The 20,420-nt window shown below is 47.3% G+C and overlaps 1 protein-coding gene across 1 annotated transcript in view; it reads right to left on the bottom strand.

Annotated features, from left to right (window-relative positions):
• The window catches only part of EXT1 (exostosin glycosyltransferase 1), a 176,439-nt gene extending 161,212 nt beyond the window's left edge, over positions 1 to 15,227 (bottom strand). Inside the window, exon 1 of the mRNA XM_084224741.1 lies at positions 14,006 to 15,227. Coding sequence (XP_084080867.1) covers positions 14,006 to 14,952 — 947 coding nt within the window. The 5' untranslated portion in view covers positions 14,953 to 15,227. The remainder of the gene's footprint in view (positions 1 to 14,005) is intronic.
• Positions 15,228 to 20,420: the final 5,193 nt, after the last annotated feature.

Below are 20,420 nucleotides of genomic sequence, written 5' to 3'. Positions count from 1 at the left end.
CAAGGAAGACTATACATTTCCAAGCATGAGCACAGACCCATGACACCTGTCCTTCACATTGCCAAGGATGAGCAGCATGCAGAAAGGGCTCAAACCCAACTTTAAGGCCTGTAGCTCAGAAATACTGAACTGTTCATGCAGCCCACAGATTTCCTCCCTCTTACTTTACCAAAGCTTTCAAATAAAACCTGTTGCTTGTAAGAGAAATACTTTTAAAGGGAACAGAAAGACTATCCTCCCCTCTAGAGATCCAGTAGTGCTGTCCCATGCATGCATTCACACCACCTTCTACCTTTACACACCAGGGTTTCAAACACTGTAAGAACTGATTCTCTGTTAATCTGGAGAAGGGCTAAAACCATCTTACAACTAGAGAAAAACAAGGCAGGAACAAGCTCATTCCTAGGCTTATAAAACAAGCCTTTACAGATAATTATGTTTTATTACTTTTCATTTTATGAGGATTGTATTCTACAAAACAAATACCAGATGCCTATTTGTTGCATTTGGGGGAGAGGCGGAATCTCCACAAGCATTGCTGAAAGCAGCTCTGCTTTTAATTAAATACAATAAATGCATAAAAATTAATACTGTTGGAAACCAGCAGGTAGGAAGCAAATGGATGAACTGTAGATGCTGGAAGAACCCCTCCCCTCCAAGCTCCTGCAGCAGGAACAGCCACTCACCAGCCTATTGCTCAGGGCAGGAGCTCTCTGACCAAGGCTCCTTTTGCATTTCCCTTTAATGCATTTCCATTAATGCCAAACTTTGCAGATAACCAAAAGCTTTAAATAAATAAGAAAAAAAAAAAAATAAGGAGAGGTGAAGTAAGCAGGATTTAATGCTACTTTTGTTAGACACACCCATGCACTCAGCCAGGAAAACCTGCAAATAAAAGTATTTGTTAAAGACAGAAGAAAGACGGAGAAAAAGAGAAAAGGCAAGGAGGTGTAAAGGGATTTCTGGCAACTTCAAAGCAACCATCCAAAACCACAAGAAGGGTACCTGATGTACCCTTCTACTCTTAAGTTGCCAGACTCATACAAAACACTCCCAAATGGCCTGACAGAGGGTGTAGGACAGGCCTCTATACCTGAGATGAAGGACACGTATCTGAAACGTGTGGACACAACCAGAACCAATAACCAGCAAAAATGGGAAGCAGTTCCTAAAGGACAGTAAAACACAGCTAACTTTCCAGTAACTGCCAGATGTCAGCCATCCACCTCCCCAGAGGCACACCACTATGAAATATATTTCCCATTTTCAATGGTGGTTTCCTTTTTCATTTTAAGTGCATTATGATTCAATCATGGGGTGACAATAGACACTTCTTTACTTAAGGCTGATACCAGCCCTACATTGTAAATCCAGTTTTCAACATCATGTCTGATAATACTTTGAAGTTCTGCAGAGGAGACTGAAATTGTGTACACAGGATCTCATTGCAGTGGGAAGTCGGCTTCCATTTTTTTTTAAGGAGAGATTTTTTAAGATGTGGTGCAGCAATAAACACAAGGTAAACAGCAGTAGGATGGTTTCCATGCTTTGCTGCTCATTTTCAGGTTTCCATCTGTTCTATTTATCAAAGCTGAGGATGGGTCTCTTCTATTATCCTCCACCAGTGCATATCCTCAACCTACTTCCTAATCAAGCTTGTTTACAAATATTCATTAAATTCCATACTTTATTGGCCTAGACCACGGTATCACAAGCTGCAATTACAGTAATCAGTGCATTGATTATTGTGAAACATGGTTACCCTGAGACCAAAGTTAAAGTAACAACTATTGCTATAACCAGTAACTACACCAACAGGGCACCCAGAGGTCACACCACTATCTCCAAGTTCTTAAATCACCAGTTTTAGACCTAAACAACACACACACACTGTAATAACAACACAATAATTCACACACTGTGAATTATTTTACTATGACCTTTGTCATAAAGTATTTTCATTAAAAATGAAAGAGTAAAAAAACTTTTTGCTAAAAAGGGTTGTTATTACAGGTCATCAGAAATCCCTAATAAAACAAAAGATGAAAACCTGTTTTCACTGCAATTCACTAATGTGATACAGAAAGTAAAGAGACAAGTGCCCTGCTTATTTTGGTTTTCAGCAGCAGTAACTGAAATGGGCATCAGCAGGCAGTGAGGAAGAACCCTGTGGATGAATGGCAATGATTTTTTGACACCTTCAGTGCAAACAGTCAAGACAAGGACCGGGTCCCCCGGTCCGAACACAGAGCAAGAGTCGATCCAGACCTCAGGGTGCTCAACTGCAGAGCTACACAGCAAAGACAAGGCAACAGCTGAGAAAATAGCCATGCCCATAGTTAGCTCCATGTCACGAGACATGCACAGAGTTTAGAGATGAGTGGGAGTTCAGGGCTTCTACCAAGCTGAGGGGACCTGGAGCCTTCACACTGGGCACAGAGCTCAGGAAGCACCATCCATTTGTGGCAGAGTGACAGGTGCTCCCTGCCCCAGCCAAGGGTCCCCTGACAACACGTTCTCAGGGTCCCTGAGCATGCAAGGCCCAGCTGGGGACAACCAGATGCTGCTCAGACCTTCCAGCTCTCATCCTGCCTCCAGCAACCCTGAAACAACACTGACAGGCAGATGGGACAATAAGGTGATGGGCTACCCTCAGCTGAAAGTGAACAACCACCTCCCGCTATCAACAACTTAGGTACTTGTCCCCTAACACTCCACATCTGCAAAAGCCATATTCCAAGGAACAAAGCTAAGACTTTATTGCTGGTCTCTGCAAGTAAATTTTGGGAAGACCATAGAAAAGCAATTACATTAGTGTGCGTGTGAACTCACAAATTAACCCCAGGAACTCTGTTTATGGTGGGGGGGAGGGGGTGTTGTAATTTACAAGGAGAGGTGAGAGCAGCAAGCACACATATCCCTGACTTTGATGTGTCACCCACCTGCCTTCCCACAGCTCCAGCCGCTTGTGTGCTTTGATTACCCGAGCTTTCCCCGCCACCGCTTCACTCAGCTGCTTTCATCTTGCCACAACAACAGCACCATGAGAAGAAAGGGAGAGAGGGAAGAGGGTGAGAAAGAGAAATAAAAAGAGAAAGATTTGGGGCTGGAAAAGTCAGCTTGGTAGAGGAATCTGGAAAGAACTGACATGCTGTCAGGCAGAGATGAAAGCACTAGAAATAAGGGATGGGTCGCACACTTATTAAAATCATGGTATGATTCTAATAAGGAAAGCACATCTTTGGCTCCTCCTTGAAATTCCTCCGATGAAAGAGCCACCCAACAATCTGGGACAGCTAAATTCAGCACCATTTTTGTCTTTTGTCAAATATGCATAAAAGCTTCTGAAGACAACTGTCCAACACAAAACTGTAACAAAAAGTATTTTAAAAACTTACTTTAACTGATCCACAGGCCAGACTGACTATCAAGCCTGAAATGATGCCAAGCAGTGAAGAGAAACCTAACACTAGCCTGAATTAAAACTTGCAGAACTGTAGTAAAAAAGCAGGCAGGGAAAGGGGGTGAAGAACAGTTATGAAAATGCAGGACTGCCTGAAATATTTCCCTATCTTCAAAAAATGCAGCCTTGAAATTTCTACCTGCTTCATTCACCTTGCTGCTATCAGATTTTTTATTATCCTCAGTTTTGAGAATTTGTCTGGCACTTAGTATGCAGGAGCAGTGCACAGGAATAGATCCTGCTGCCATAGATAATGCGGTTCTAAGGGAAACCCATCAATTGTTAATGGCCATGCAAATTGTTGAAACTAGAGAGTTATTCACAGTTATCTCGCTGTGATTTGGTAAGTGTCCATGCCTGATGTGATCACTCACTTGATATATTATTCCATTACAATTCAAGTAGTAGTCTTAGCTTTTGGGTTTAGAGAAAAAAAAGTGTAAGGGAGTGTGGAACGATGAAGGGATGTTATTTGTTTTAAATTATTTTGAACAGTTATACACACCTTCTTATGTAAAGTATGATAAATCCCTTCTTGCGACTACAGTCATGCCTTACTGAAACATTTAAATCCCCCCGATGAGAAACTAAAGGAGCTTAGCGTGCAACTTTAGACCATGATCCTGTGAAGCACTTTCTTATGTTTCAACCATACACAGGGTGCACACATCCTCTGTGGCACTGGATCTTCCAGCTGCAGTTCACACCATTTTACAATTTCTGATCAGGGTTTTCTACTGCTTATGCAAAAATTTGCTGGCATTTAATAAGCTATAGGCGTCTCCTCAAATCCATAATGCATTCACTCTCTCTTGCAGCAGCAACCTACTGATCATTAATTTTCAGCTTTATTGCAGCTCCAACATTTCAGCTGCCTTTTTTTTTTTTTGCATCTTGCATCTCATGTTTGAGATTTATTACTTTTAGCAAAGTGTACTTCAGTTTTTGCTATTTTGTTTTTGTTTGCTGATTTTTAAACCGCCCTTAAAGGGGAAGCGTTACTATCCTTTATAAAAAAATTCTGAAATCACAGTATTAAAAAATAAATCCTATAATTATGTTTCCCATTAGGATTAAATAAATTACATTTAATTAAAAGAAAAATCTGCTAGCACCCAGCACAATGCTTGGTGGCAAACTCGTAAGATTAAACATTCATGTGTTTATCTTCCTGAAGCAGCTGATTGAGTCTATGACACACACCAAAACAAGCCTTCGGAGATATAAACTCAGACATTGTAACAAAAATTCGTCCTTCCCTTCAGACAAAGATACTGATTTTTAGAAGCAGCCTCTGAATTTATTCTTGACTACTACAAAAACTATGATTCTGATGGGCTTTCTGGTAGTAACACACTGAACTACCTGACTGCACCAGGAAGTCCAGTATTGTGACAAAATGTCTGCAATTATTCAGGCAAAAACCAGTATCAGAAGTCAAGATCTTCTAAGAGAATGAAGAAAAACAGGATTCCTACCCAAATACTGCCACGCTCCCCTGTCTCCCACACTGCTGTTGGTCAGGTGATATCCTCCATCAGCCTGAAGGCTGCAGGGGTCATAACACACATTGCAGCTTTAGCAAACTATTTATACCATGCTCCTTTTTACAGCCTCAGAGAACTAATTATTAACAGGATAGGATCCCCCACGGATACACTCAGCAAACACTATGGTATGCAATTTTCCTTTAGGAATTTACTGCTATGCGCAGGCCGTCAGCATCACGCTCTCAATTTTGTTTAGGAGCTGAAGAATGATTGATCTTATTGATTTGTGTCAACAGTCTGACATTGCCATATCGACCAGCTGTAATTTTGTAGGAGGAGCTGGGAAGAGAACTGGAGATTGCATTCTCTGTGGCACATCACCCTGCCCAAAGAGAAGATGATGTTAGAGATGCTGGTACAGACATCGACAGGACCGCACTGGGACTCGAACCGACACAAGTGAGCGATGAGAGATTTCCCACGACCGTGTTTACAGCAAATCCACTGCTAAACACCCAAATGTATAATTATAATCTATTATAATTATGCAAAGAAGTAACATTTCAGAAAGGCCTTCTCATTTCCCATTCTTAGCATTGAATACTTTTGTTTTGCAGCCAATCAACTAAATTAGCTCTAATTCTGTTTCATTCATAAACACAAAGAGGATATTAGAGGGGGAAAAAGTGAATAAATGGAAAATTCACTTAGGAACCCAGGAATTATTTTGTTCTCGTGTATTTCTGGACTAGAAACCATCATGGAGAAATAAGTCTTACAGAAGCTTTACTGAATTTGCTAACTGCACTGCAGGAGTCCTTGGAGGAGTGATCAGGAACGACAGCACTTCAGTGCCTGGAAAAGCAGTGGTCTCCGGTAGCAACTGAGTGAAGCAAGGAGGGTTAAAAAGGTTTATATACCAAACATGTCCTCACCCAGGACAAGTAAAACCCCCAAAAAAGCTTTAAAGGCTATTTGCCCTCATAAGACACACAGAGGAGAGCTGCTTTATACTGCTTCTGACAACTGTCACCTTTTATTGGAAAATAATTTTAGACCTATGCTCACTGATGCTTCCTGAGAAGGGGATACAGAAAACATAACTGAGTAGTATTTCACTTTTACACAGGCTCTAAACATTATGAAGCACTAAAGTAAACCTCCAAAATGCTTAGGAACAGCAAAGACTCCTTTCCATTTTAAAAGCATATGGAAACATAAGCATGGTTGCCAGTGGCAATCCTGACTGTCAGTCTGCAGTCCTGAGACATGCAAGCAAGAGAAGGCAGGAGCTCCTGTAACAGCCCTGCCAGCACCTCACTTCTCCCAGGGACTGCAGGAGGGCTGAGAAGTCTGTCTCGCGGGAGTATGAAATGGGAGCCTGATTTACCCAACACAATCATCCCACCCCTACCACCTCTCAGGGAACACCCATTTAGCATCCTGGCCAAAGAGACAGCACTGAACCACCCAAAAACTGAAGCTAAATCTCAGCAAGAGTTGGTGGGAGAGACAAGTGCAGAAACACAGAAACAGAAAAGATGTTTAATGAAAATGGCCTCTTCTTTCTCCTATTATTGAGAAGGCCTAACCCTCCTGACTGGCTTACAGTTCTGTTTTCTTATTCTAAGAAATTATAACATTTTAGGAAGTCAGATTGCACTTGGAAAGCCATCAGCCTAGCAGCACTCATAGCAGTTTTTTCCCAGAAAAGCAGTTAAGACACATTTTGCTGAGATAGAGCCTGTATTTCTTACAACACTACTTCCCCCTTCTTATGTGAAATGAATATCTTCTCTTTCATTCTCATTTGGAATTAATTTCTTAAACTAGTTTCTCCTGCAGCACAGCAGCTTGCTGATCTCCCACCTCTTGGCCTTCAAACACCCTCCCAGGCTATTGTGGCACCCCTGCCACAATACCAGCATAGTTTCTTCTAGTGTGGCTGTCAAATTGTTACAAATGATAATTTGTTGTATAAGTGGAAGAAAGGACTCCCACCATTCTCTGGCTAGCATCTTTAATTGCTCCTGTGCACACTTAGTATCTCAGGCACCTCCTGCCACAGCTCCTCCTTCCCTGTCTCTAGAGACCTGGGGGTGAGTTGTATCAGCATTACATAGCAGCAATGCTCCCTACAGTTGACTGAGGAGGGTCCCAAATTAAGGGCAAAACAGTGATGATACATGTCCTGTTTCCGCCTGAAATTTGGATTGAAAAAGAGCAACACAAAGCCTCACATAAAAGCACACCATAGCTAGGTGAACACAGGAAGAGGTACAAATCTATAGCTCAGCGTAAACCATGAGGTTTTGAAATGTATATGTCCCAAATACCTGGTAATGTGGAAAGATTCAGAACCTTAAATATAACCTGAAGTTATATTCACACATTCCCACAAGCTAATCTAATATCCATATGACACGAGACAAGAGTATAAATCTTGCATTATCATCTAGATATAGCCAAGTCCATGAGAAATCAGTCACCTTAGCAGCTCAGAACACAGCATTTAACTCCATTCACAGGTTGTCCATGTACCAACCAATTATTCTTCTCTGGTTAGCAAAAGAGTTTGTTTACCCAAGACCACAAAACTCAGTGGATTTTCTGAAATAAAGCCTTCAGAGAGAAAAGGAAAACAATCACAGATAATACTCCAGAAATCATCAGATTACAGCACATTCTCTTGACTCACATCTGTTGAGTAAATAAGTGCTTCGTGCAGACCAGTTTCATTTACTTCCCTCTCCTGCAAGCAGCTGCTGGTTTACTTTCCAGTGGGCTGTTCCAGGACTATATGTGGGGCAAAAGGATTATCTCCAGGAGTCAGAGCAGCAGTCTTATCTGTTCAGGTTTGTCTCAAGCTGGAACTCCTCTTGTTCAATCCCATTCTCCCAGTAAGATGCACTACTTCACACATGCACGAATGCAAGCAGGCCCACAGCTGAGAACACCCTCAATGCAACAGGGAGCAGCAGGCAGCTGAACCCAACTCGCAACAGAATCCCAGATTCAGCCACCTCCCTCCCTTAGGAGCAGTTTCAGTGAAGGTTACTTTAGGCCACTACAGAATGTCCTGCAGAAGTCAGACTTTGCCCTGTGAAATACCCAGCCAGGGAGGGTAAGAAGGCAGGAACACCAAGGGATGCTCTGCAGCATCTTCTTGCTGAGGCCACCTCACCGGAGACACAAAAGGACTTTCTCTTACCAAAATAGGTAGCTGGAACTGTTACTCTCAGCTCAGTTCTGATCTGGGTTCAACAAGCCCTTGAAGCTACTTGTTTCCAGATTAATTCTACTTAAAATGATGACTCAGATAATTTTTTTCTTTGGATTTTGTTCTGTCATCAAGTGTCTCTTCAATTATGAGTATTTATCGATAAACTATCCTAGATCAATTTTCCTAGGCAGGAAAAATAAAAGCAGCGCCCCTCAAGCTGTGAAAGCTGTGTTCACACACATTCTGCATGCAGAAAACACCTGCTGCAGACCAGATCACCCATCTACTGTAATGCTTTGTCACCACACAGCCTCATACGAGATGCTTCATAGAAAGGCACAGAAAGGCCTGGGGCAACCAATTATAATAATAACTCACCCCACAAGAAAACTTAATTACTTGAGGTTAGGAGGGCATCTGGTTTAAGGCCCGCGGGCAGTGTGGGCTCCTGTGCCAGTGCCTGACCCTGCACATCCGGCCGTGCCCAGCGCTGCTCGCACCGGGAACACGCTCATGCAATGGATTCACCCCCTCCCACACTCCACCGAGGGAAGAGCCTGCTGCGAGCAGCCAGCCTGAGGAGTGCATGGCTGCCTGTGAGCTTAGGGATGCCCCTGTCACCCCTGCTCCCAGCTCCTGCCAGGGCATCAGCCGGGAGCCTCTGAAAGCTCCTACCTCTCAGGGCTCTACTTGCATTAAATCAGCATCAACAGGCACACAGGACACTCTGCAATACAAACAGAGCAAGAGGAAGAACACAATAGAGCAAGTCCTATATTCTCGGACATCCATTAAAGCTTTGTTATTTACCTGTTTACTGCATTTTGGATAAATGTATTGTAAACCAGGCAAATTTCCAGTTTCTCAAAAAATCAATATTAAAAAGTAGTCTGGTGGGGACAGGTCTCTGTAGGAGCCAAGTTACTCTGGGAAAATGCCCAAGCACTCTCAGTAGTTTTTGAGTTTTATCCAAGCTCCCAAAACAGCCTGGTGATATACAAGATGCCCTGACTGGTTCCCATCTCATCTCAGATGTCCTAAACAACAGCCACCCTGAACTAGGTGATTTCTCAGACTTGTCCTAAATAGCTGCAAATGAGCTGACTTGGGAAGGCTTTTAGATAATTAAAAAAATAATCCAGTGAGTGATTAAGTGTGGCATTTACATTTGTATTTTAGTACAATACACGGAAGCTCAGTAAATTACAAATACAAGAATTTCACCTTTGTTTGAAACGTGCTTATACATGTGCATATGGAGCTTTCACATTATCATCACATGTTGGACGGGCAAGCCTAAGCCTTACTTCACATTCTCCTGCCAATCTGCTGAGTGGCAGTCATCCCTTGCGTGTACTTCTACCACTTCTTTTTTTCAGTATGCGTATTTTATTCCTAGTGGGAAGGAAGCAAAAATAAAACCTTCTTTTTCTTCCCATTCTGTACCTATTGCATGACTGTGACCAATACTCACGATTTTCAAGGGTGGCAGGTTCAGCTGTGATTGGCACATGTTCCACCAATAGAGTGCACAATAGGTAAACCTACCGGGTACCAGGCATCAATGAAAATGCTCAGCCGGATATATTCTCCTGTAGAAGTATACATCCAATCCTGCCTAGTGCTACTGTGTGCCCTGCAGAGATCTCTTCCGGGTGTAAGCATGCAAAGTGCTGCTGCTCTCCCCTTCTGCCAGCACCCACAGCCCCGGGCAGATCTGTGAGCAGCTCCTGCCATAGGCTCCTCCTCCACTACCACATGCCCCCAACCTCCTCTGGGAGAACTAGTCCCCCCTCCTGCATGTTTTACCTCCCTTTCTCAGTTCAGGCATGATCACAGACACTTTTTGAGCACTGACCAGTCAAAAAACCTAGCCTATAAAAAACACCTCATTATCCTATTTGTCCTCCACCATAGCTCGCTTTTCTCCAAAAATACATTTTTTCTCACTTTTCCTCCTCCATTCTACTCCTTTCTTTTTTTTTTTCCCCTTTTGCTTCATTATCATTAACTTCAGATCATCAAGCATGGATGAGAAAAAGTCTCCTTGAATGAGCTTCTGGTGAGACCTTATGTTTTTTGACACTATCTCCACTACCCTCTCCATCTTCCGAGGGCTTGGTTGCTGCAGGTCAGGGGATATACCACAGACGTTATTTTACTTTCCTAGAAAGATTCTCATTTTGGCGCAAACCTCTTTTCTGCATCTGGCTTTATTAGAACATCACATTCCTCCATTTTTTTTGGTATCCATAGTCATTTATATTACCTTCCAAAAAGTAATTATTTGGAACCAGTTAAGCCTGTATATGAATTCTGCCTTTGTTTAAAATACATTGTACATATGTATATATTTAGACAGTCATTAAATATTTAAGAGGCTGTCTTCAAACTTCAGCAGCAGCAGCTTTTATTCCCTTAACCCTTTGTGAAATGTAAAGCTTGGGGCTGAAATCTTATTGTGGAGGAATTCAGAAAGCCCAGCTGCCCTAAGGCTGGGTGACAAAGGCCATCTCTGACAACCAAGGACACTGTAAAGAAAACCAGAGGTTTTCTTTGTTTTCTTTTATATCCTGTTTGCTAGCAGTCTAATCATGATAATGTAATTCATTTTAGTCTGCCTCAGCTTTATCTGCTGAGATGCATAACTAGGATGCAAATTAATTAGCTGTGACATACAGATGGATCTTTCAATACAATTCCCAGAGACAGTCAAATACATACACATGCCCATCCATGCTTTCCCCAAACAAAGAAAGACACTCTACACATTTTTCCAGAGGTCAGGAAGTCACCTTGCTTGGCTTTTTCAATCTCCTAGAGAGAAAACACCACATCCAGCAGACAGGTGGACCTCATGTGAACCCAACACCAAATGTTACACCCTAGATGAAACCCCATGACAAGTAACTTGCAATTTGTGCAGCCCCACACCCAACACATCATAACACCACTACCCTGCTAACACAAGGGTAGCACATTTTAAAATCAGGTCACCTAATAGACCAGGCTTGGCAAGGCCTCTAACCTAGACCAGATCATTCATACATAGCCCTGGCAAGCACTAGTATGTCAAGACTAGCTCTCCATGGCCAGGGCACCTTCACTACTGTCTTTCATATGAAGTGGTGTAAGTATCACAGCAGAGGATAGGAAAATCAGTACAGAAAAGCACAATATGCAACTCCCAATCGTATATGGATATGCCAATAGACGTATCCTGGAGAGTATGTTTTTCCTTTTTTTTAATTAAAACCTTGAAGATGCATTGTTAAATCCAAGCCCCAAATGCCTCACAACAGCCACTCCATGTGCAGTTTTCAAGGCCCAGATGTATTTAGAGACACTTCTTTCCAAGCACTACAGCCTCACTGATGATCGGATGCTGCTTTACGTGGGGTGAAAAATGGAGTTCCTTCTACAGCTTTCACAGCTGAGTTATACATCAGCACAGAAGCATTTCAACTGGACACCTGTGTCATGGTACCTTGGGGATGCTACCCTAGCCGATTTTATAAAGGGAGTGGAGCACCAGGCATGGTCCCTACAGGCACAGAGGAAGTAGAAGACACAGGCCCTGGCAGGACGCAGTGCTGTGAGAGCAGCAGATGGCACACTCGGCTGTGCATCAGCACCGAGGCACCAGTGAGAAGGGGCAGCAGCACACTCTGCCAGGTGCCCTCGCTCCGGTAAGAAGCGGGGCCAAAGAGCTGCAGCACCTGCAGCTGTTCACTAGAGCCAACCCCTTCACCTCAGCAGCTTGACCACAGACTGAGCTTGCCTCATTTCTTGGCATAATCTTATTTTCTTGACAGCATCAGTTTTCAGTTCCTGTCTTTTAACAGCAGCATTGCAACAAATGTTGAAGCCCCCCACCCCAGATCAGCTGCGTCCTAGCAGCAAGTATGCTTTCTGTATGAACAGCACAGCATAGTGGGTACAGCTGGGTGCATGCTATCATACCCCCTGAGGGTTGCTATATACATATCTCACCACAATAAGTGGCAAAGACACTTTAGGGGGAGCAGAACTCACAGGGAGAGGTCTATCTTTTATTAGACCAAATGGCATAGCTGTAAAAAAATCGGACTCACGTGAAACCACAGGCAGGTATGTTTGGTTTTATGACAATTTGACAGCACACACACACTGTAGTATACAGCAAATAACTAGGATTTTCCCCCATCTGTAAATTAGCTCCAATTGCTCAGATCTAAAAACAAAAAAACAATACACCCTGAAAGGCTGCAATTGTCAGGTCTCCCTTCTTTCCCAAATCATATGTTCCCTGAAGGAGATCACAAGCCAAAGGAACTCCCAGGTGACAAATAACGTGAGCTTAGCTTAGGATCTGTACTGATTATCCGGCACTGATGCTGTATGACTTCCACATGTGCATTATTTCACCATTTGCCCATCAGTTTCCTGAAAATGAATGGGATTAAAAGTCCACTGAGTATTTGCAGTGCTCTTTCCTCCCCCTCTGCAGCAGAATTACAGTAACCAAAAGGTGAGCAGAGTTCACCCGGGCACATCACGCAGGCTTCTCGACTTTGCAATGCTGACCTTCCTGGTCTCTTCCTAACCCCCGGGGATAGTTTCGGTATAGAAACAGACAGCCAGTCGGAAATTTTCACCAGTATTAATGCCAACGTAGTTTCTTCCCAAATGCTCTCCAGAAGTATTTTTTCCACCCACGTTCCCCTGTGCACCACAAAACCCTCCAGCCGTTGGCAGCTCTGGGTGCAGCTCCGCTGCACATCACGCAGTGCTGTACGGCTGGTCTGTTTTAATTCAGCGTGTAATTCATGCTACCCAGGAAATATTCTCATGTGAAAAACTTCATATACAGGCACCTATTCTGCAGCAAACATAGCGGTGGTCGGCATTTAAATAAACTAATCAGCTGCAAACGGCTTAGTCAGCATCGCGATCCTGGAGGTAATTCCCAGAAGCGATTTTCCCGGCAGCTATATATACAAACCTGAAAAGCAGACTGGAAGACAAGGGCAGCAGTACAGCGAGACAAAATTTGGCTTCACAGTGACATTACCAACAAATAAAAATAAAAGTCGAGGAAAGGTAAGCAACCAGGCGTTCACAGAAAGCACACACTGAGCTCGCATCACTGGTGTATTCTCTCACATGTGAAGACCAGAAACTCAGACACTGGACAAAAACACAGCCAACACTCCTTCCTTCATTGATACTGTGCTGGTTTGAACTGAGAGGAAAAACACGGCAAGGCAAGCTACGGGCTTGTCTGTGGTGATACACAGACACAGGTCACATGCCAGGCAGTGCTTTTTGGAGAGCGCATCCCAGCCATCACCCTCAGCAACCAACCCACTTCGGGAGCCTGGCTCACATGCGACCTGGAGAGAGCTGAGCACTCGTACAAACTTTGTCGTAGGGCAGGAAAGGCACAGGGCATCTGGCCTAAGAGGGACTGGGACAAAAAGCAGTGCCAATTGCCAGCGCATCCTCCAAGAGCACCTCCGCCGGTGGCAAGGTTGGGAAAGCCATCAGGCTGCGCATGCAGGTCACCAGTCCCCGGGCAAGGAACGGCTGCAGGACACCGCATCGCCCTTCAGTGCCGCCCCGCCAGCTCTCCCGGCCAAGGCAGCACGGAGCCAGCCGGGAGCCTCACGGGTGACGGGAGAAGCCACCGACTCGCCCAAAGGAGTGATGAATGCCTTCCTCTGGCCGCTGCCAGCGTACTGGCGCACATCTGCTCCTATCTGCCCGGCGGCCCGGGCCGCCTGCAGCGGAGGGCACGCCGGCATGCCCTGGGGATACAAGCACGGGGAAGGGGCACCGCTCACTTACTTTTCGTATTCGGCGTTGTCTCGATCGCAGCGCGAATCCTTGTGCTTTTGCCAGTCTTTGCCATGCTTGCAGGTGGTCAGGAGGACAACATCCTCTCCGTTATGGACGTGATATAAGGCATTCCTGGTGTCTGACCCTATCCCCGTCAGGTACCTTTTCCCCTTGAATACCAACATGTACTTCCTGAGAGGAGGGATGGTGTTAAACCTCAAAAATCCCTTCTCCCCTCCTGTCCTAGGATGATCCTTAGAAAAGAGCGGGATAGAAACGTCAAAGTTGGGTCTGAAGTTTTCAGTACTGATGCTGGCTTTGGCCAGCATAGCCTGGCCAATGTCGAACCCCACATCCTCAGTGTAGTCGGGCCAGGTGCCGGAGTATAAATTAAAAATTAGGTGGTTTCTGCCGTTGTTCCACAGGTGGAGGCTCTGCACCTTGGAGCGGAGGTTGTGCACATACTGGGGCGAGAGCTGGTCTCGGTCCAGCGTGTCCAGGCTAAGGACGAAAAGGCAGGCCTGCCCGGGGTCCGAGGTGTAGAACCGGGAGCCCTCGATAGCGGCCAGGACGTTTTGGTAGCTCTCAGCGATCTTCTCCCCCTTCTGCTGCGGGTACACGTAGACCTTGAAGCCGTTTTTCCGGCACTGGGCGAAGTCGAAGCAGGACTCCATGCGGCAGCGGCGCCCGCGGTAGAGGCCGGCGCTGGCGTCCCGCCGCTGACGGGGGGAGACGCGCCCGCCGCCCTCGGGGCCCGGGCGCTCGGCGGGAGCGAAGGGCCGCAGGGCGTCGGGGAAGCGGGGCCAGGGCCGCTCGGCGCCGCCGGGGCGCGGGCCATGCCGGCTACCGGGCGGCGGGTGCCGGGCCGCCCGCAGCCGCACACCTCCCAGGTAGAGCAGCAGGGCAAGACAGGTGCCGGCAGAGAGCAGCGTCAGGTAGCGTTTTTTGGCCTGCATGTGTCCGGCGGGGGTCCGGGGGGCTGCGGAGGAAGGCGGGGGCAGCCCGAGCTCGCCGGGCGCCGCTCTCAGCTCCGCTCCGCCATCTTCCCGCCGGCGAGCGCTTCAAACTCTCTTCGCCCACCTCCGCTCGGCGCCGTTCCCCAAGCCGCCGGCCGCGGCCGCGCATGTGGGCGACCGCCGCAACTTTCTCGCCGCCGGTGTCTCAGGGGCGGCGGGCGGCGGCCCGGCGGCGGCCCGGCGGGGCGCCCCGCATGCACTCAGGGCCGGCCCCCCGCGCGGGGCGGGCACCGGGCAGCGCCGCTCCCGCCTTCCCGCCGCTGCCGGCGCTCGGCTCCGCCACGCTCCCGCCCACCCCTCTCCGCCCCGCGCCGCCAGCCCAGCCCAGCCCAGCCCGGCCCGGCCCTGCCCAGCCCGGCCCCGCCGGCTCACAGCCCGCGGCCGCCGCGCCGCAGCCTGACGAAGCCCCGCATCGCCCGGCGCCCCACGCCTGGCCCGGGCGTCGCTCGCTCCTCGCCTCTCTCCCGCTGAATGGCCCCCAGGACAGTGCAGCGGCGGCAAGGACCCTCCTCCCTCCTCTTCTCCTCCTCTTCTCCTCCTCCCTCTCTTTCTCCTCCTCCCTCTCTTGCTCGCCCCTCCCTCCTTCCCCGCCTCCCCCGGGCCGCGGCAGCAGCGGCCGCCGAGCCCCGCGCTCGCTCGCCCACCCCGCCCGGGGCCGCGACCCCCGCCCGCCGCACCCGGCCCGCGCCGCCCCCGCCCCGGCCCCGCGCGCTGACCTCACCCCGCCGCGCACCCCGCGCCCCCATTGGCGGGCGTCACGTCCGGGGGGGCGGGGCTTCCGCCGCGCCCATTCATAACCCGGCGGGCGGGGGGCGCCGGGGCTGGGGTGGCATTGAGGGCTCTTGGTGGGTGCTGAGCGGGCCGGCGTACTCGGGGCTGCCCCGCGGGGTGACATCCAGTGGTCCCCGCGCTTCGGGGGCTCCTTCGCCCCTTGCCTGCTCCGCCCCCCCGCCAGTGCAGCCCCCGGCCGAGGGTGCCCCGAGCCGGCTCTCCGCCGGCGCCGCCGCTGCCGCCCCCTGCCGAGTGCGGCGCCGCTATGCTGGAGCAGCCCCGAGGGAACAGACCCGAAACCGGGGCTGAGACCCAAAAACCCAGTAACGAGGCACGTGGTAACGAGCGTTCTGTGTGCTGCGGGCAGGGCTGGGGACCGTGGTCGCGGCCTCTCTTGCCGGCGGGGTCGGCCGGGAAAGGCGGCGACGTGGCTCCGCTGCCGGCGCTGGGGCTGCCCTCGCACCCCGGGGCGCCGTCGCCGGCCGCGATGCGGTGTGCTCGGCTTCCCCTGGGAGCAGGCCCTCCGCGCCACTGAGGCGGCTCCTCGGAGCTGGCAGATAGTAAAACGATGCTGATAAGCGAATGGTCTGTAGAGAGCTGCCTAAGCACCCAGCCGTCCCTGCAGCTACATATTTGAGCTTAACCTTATCTGCTCCTTGGCATTCAGTTCCATCGGCAGCAGCCTGTGATCTGGGAGAGCCCTCATAGCTCCGGTAGGATGGCCTGTATGGTGAACCCAGTCTGGAGGGGATGACAGGAACGGCCGAGCTTGCTTTGGCACCTGCAGTGCTGGAAGGGATGATTGTAGCGCCAATGAAGGTGTCTGTTTCAGTCCTGCTAGCTCAGCAAATGATAGTGGGGAAATCACCTGGGATGGGCTTCAAGGTGCTCGCACAAGACCCTGGACATCAAGTAACTGTCCGATGCTAAAGTCTGTTCCAACGTGCTTTCCTTACTGCTCACATCCTACATTAAAAGTGTAATGGATTTGCCTTTCCTGTATTGCAATTCCCCTCTCCAGCTGCCAGATAGAGAGGGGTCTTACACCACCTGAGGGACAGAAACCTCGCATCAGCCAAAAGCTTCCCTATCCCTGCACTCTTCCATGCATGTCCAAAGAATGAGCTGAGGCTGCTGTTGTGTCCTTTCCTCTTGTCCCTGCACTGATGCCGAGTTGAGGGGTAGAAATGCACCATGATGTGTGTGAAGATAGTGTCTCTTCAGTAAATGTGGTGAGACCTTACTATGGAAGGGTGCATTACTGATAGAAAAATGTGGGTCAATCCACACTTGGCTCCAGTTGGAGCCAGGAGAAGACAATTCTCTTCAAAAGTAATTTGACTGTGGGGAGGACAGGAAGAAGTTGGGAGTAATAAGAAAAAGTCATATTTGTGGCTGGTGTAGATTTAGGTACAAGAGACAAAAATTTTGGACAATGACCCAATAGTGGGAAAGTGTGATTAAATATTAATCTATTCGTTAGCCCTGTAGCCTTCTCTGAAACATTTGTCACAGCTCACATTCCAGAGCTGAGATGCTGTTCAGGAAAAAAGAGGTCAGCTTCTTGAAAGGTGAACCAAGGCAGCTTGCAGAGGCACCTTCTGTCAGGCACAGGAAGGTGGAATCTGGAATCCCATTACTGCAAATTTGCTCTGCAAATTAAGCCTCTGGGGACCAGTTTCAAACAGAAAAGGAAGGCTGTGAGCTTTGCTGCCTGTGCCAAGGATGGTAGCTGTTGCAAATAGATTTTGAGGATGCGGTGCTGGTGAGCCTGTGGTGCCATGGTGCTGCTCCCTGCAATGGGAAGTGTAGGAGGGAAGTGAAAGCTGTTGGGTTTCCAGCTGAACTGCCCTGCACTTGAGGTACCCGCACTGTTTCCGACTTTACAGCACTAGTGAAAACTTCTGGTTTGAAATATTTGCATCTGGAAAAAGGCAATGAGGTTGTCATTGTAGACCACAGATAAATAAACCTCTACAGATCACTGCTAGCAGGTTTCATCTGTAGGATTCCTGAGTTACAGTCGGATTGCTCCAGAGAGATCTAGATCCCATAGTGCCAGGCAGAACCTACTCCAGGAGATGTGTGTGTGCCTGTAACTGGGGAGAGAGAGGCTATGGTGATCAGCTGCCTTTTTTAAGACCTTTCTAGACTAGACACACAGTATTTAACCTTCCTATGTCACGGACTGAAATCAGCCTGTGTCCAGCCCACTTCTGCTGCTGCTCAGGCCGTGTGGGCAGCGTGGCAGGAATCACACAGCCAGCCTTCAGTTCTTTGGCTGGACAGTTATCCACAGCCTGGGCAGGCACTGGAGGCTGAGCGCTCCAGAAAAGGATGCCTACCTTTTTTTTGCCTGCACCTGACACCTGGGAGGTAGATGATGGAGCAGAAACCAGCGTATAATAGAAATTCTGCCTGAAGACGAGGAGGAATCAGTGGCAAAAGGGTATTTTCAGTGTATCCATGTGGCAAGAGCATGAGTAACCAACCCCAGGTTTGCTCTGGCCGCTGCTGCCTGCTAAGGGTCTGCAAGTTTGCAGGTGGCTTTTGACCCTGGTTCATTACCCTTTGCACTGTTCTAAATAATTTATATCTTCATGTGGCTGACAGTTGTCTGGGAATCTGTCCAAGCCTTTAAATGAAAGGCCAGGAGAGGGAATTGGTTTTCTATTTATGACTTTGTAACTTAACACCTGCCCAATCTGTGGCAAGTCACTTGGGGCCAAATTCTTAGAGAGGCACATTACTGTGGGCTCCTCATTTTTGGGTCTCTCTTGGTGTCCGGCTATAGCTTTAGATGCCTTCAAAAATTAATTCCTCAGAGTTCCTGGCTCAGCTGTCACTTAAATCTGGAGGTACCTTCCACTTTTTTAATGTGAAAAATTTCCTACTGCTTCACACACTTGGATGCATGATAATTTTCATGCTGTTGAGTAATGTCCTTGACTGATTCACTGGGCATTAGATGTTTCTCCATCTACGGAGTTCAAACCTGAAGACAGAAACTTGTTTCTTGCACTGAAATCTACTCAAAACATAATAGGAAAGTGCTCTCACTCTCTCACCGGTCCCTACCCTCCTTTTTTTTTCATCTGGTAACGCTGTGCTTAAAGTGTTTGACCTAGTAGGAGACCTAAAATCACCCCCACAATTTCCAGGAGAGCATCCTCTCTGAGGGGGTGGAATGGCACTCCCCTGCTGAGACTGGCTTGTTACCCCAGGTAATCACTGCATTAGACTACCTGTGGGGCTCACATTTCCAGCTAAATGGGACTGATAATATTTTCCTGGCTAATAGAACAACATGAGGGCTGATTTATCACCACTGTCAAGTGTGCCATGATCCTAGGGGAAAAAGGATAAAAATACAATGGAGCTAAGATGTTTGAAAGGGCTTGTTGACAGACACATGTGCAATTAAAAATTGTTACTCCGTTCCATGCTTAGCTCAAATCACCGTTCTTTGTGCCGCACACATGCTTTTCTCTGGCTAAGTGCAACAAGGATTTCCAAAGATTAAAGCAAAGCCTTGCAGAACTGGCAGCCTGGAGCTCCAGGCTTGGCTCTGTATTTATAAGCCTTATTTCTACAGATGCCAAGTACCTGCAGATGCCACTTTGGTTTGGGGGATCATGCACAGATTGAAGAGCAAAGCTTTTAGCAGAAATCCTCACCTGGAGACTGTGGGAGAGGAACTGACTCCTATTTGATATTTGTTCACCTTCTGGTGAGAGGCAAAGTCAGTGCTCTCCCTTTATTCAGTGGTCAACAATGCCAAGTTAAACTTTGGAAAGCATTTTTTTGGAAAGCAAAGTCCACTCCTCTGTCTGGAAAAAGTTAAAGCTGCCTTAAAAACTGTCTCTGTCTTCAAATTGCCCTTACCCAGGGTTGTGGTGCTTTATCAAAAAAAAAGGAAGAGGGGAGAAAAGGGAGGCAGGGTGGGACACAAAAGTGTTACTTGTGGAAGGCTAATTTTCTATTAAAATTATTCCTCATTGGGGCAAATTGAAGTGATCTTTGTTCCACAAATTAATACTAATGCTATGGTTGCTTATCATGTCTTGGTAATATCACATGGGAATAAAAATATTGACTCTTACCCATTAAAATAGCAGAGATGTAACTGTTTGAGCTTCAACATTGCAACAGCTGTTTCTCAGTTTCTCACATCCTCAGAAATAATTGGCTGTTTAAATGTGAGAAAATCACAGTGATTTTGTAATTAATTTATTTTTAAGGAAAAATATAACTGCTCTTTGTCAAGAAGGTGAGATTTTCAGGTGAGTTGGAGGAATAGCAGTGTAGGCACCTGATTTACCATGATATTAAACAGATAGTAAAACCAGAGGCTTATAAATATTAAGATCTTAATCTCAAAGCAGAGCTCTCCTGGGCAAAAGCCAAAGACATACAAGACATTGCCTAAAATTTGCTGTAGGGTTGGGGCCCTGGCATGCTGGTTATGGAGCATGGTGGCAGTGCTGAGGGTCTGAATACAAGCAGCTGGCTCTGACAGTAGCATTGTATGAGATTCATTTGAGGATTTAGCTCTCTCTGGCTATTTTGAGTGCATCAATTCATAAAAGTCTCTCTTTTGGTCCGGCCTAATTTGGAAACAACTTAAATCCATGAAC

The sequence above is a fragment of the Fringilla coelebs genome (genome assembly GCF_963513975.1).
Source record: "Fringilla coelebs genome assembly, chromosome: 1".
In the NCBI taxonomy this organism is placed as follows: Eukaryota; Metazoa; Chordata; class Aves; order Passeriformes; family Fringillidae; genus Fringilla; species Fringilla coelebs.
The sequence above is the reverse complement of the archived record's forward strand: the minus strand, read 5'-3'. Positions and strand labels throughout refer to the sequence as shown.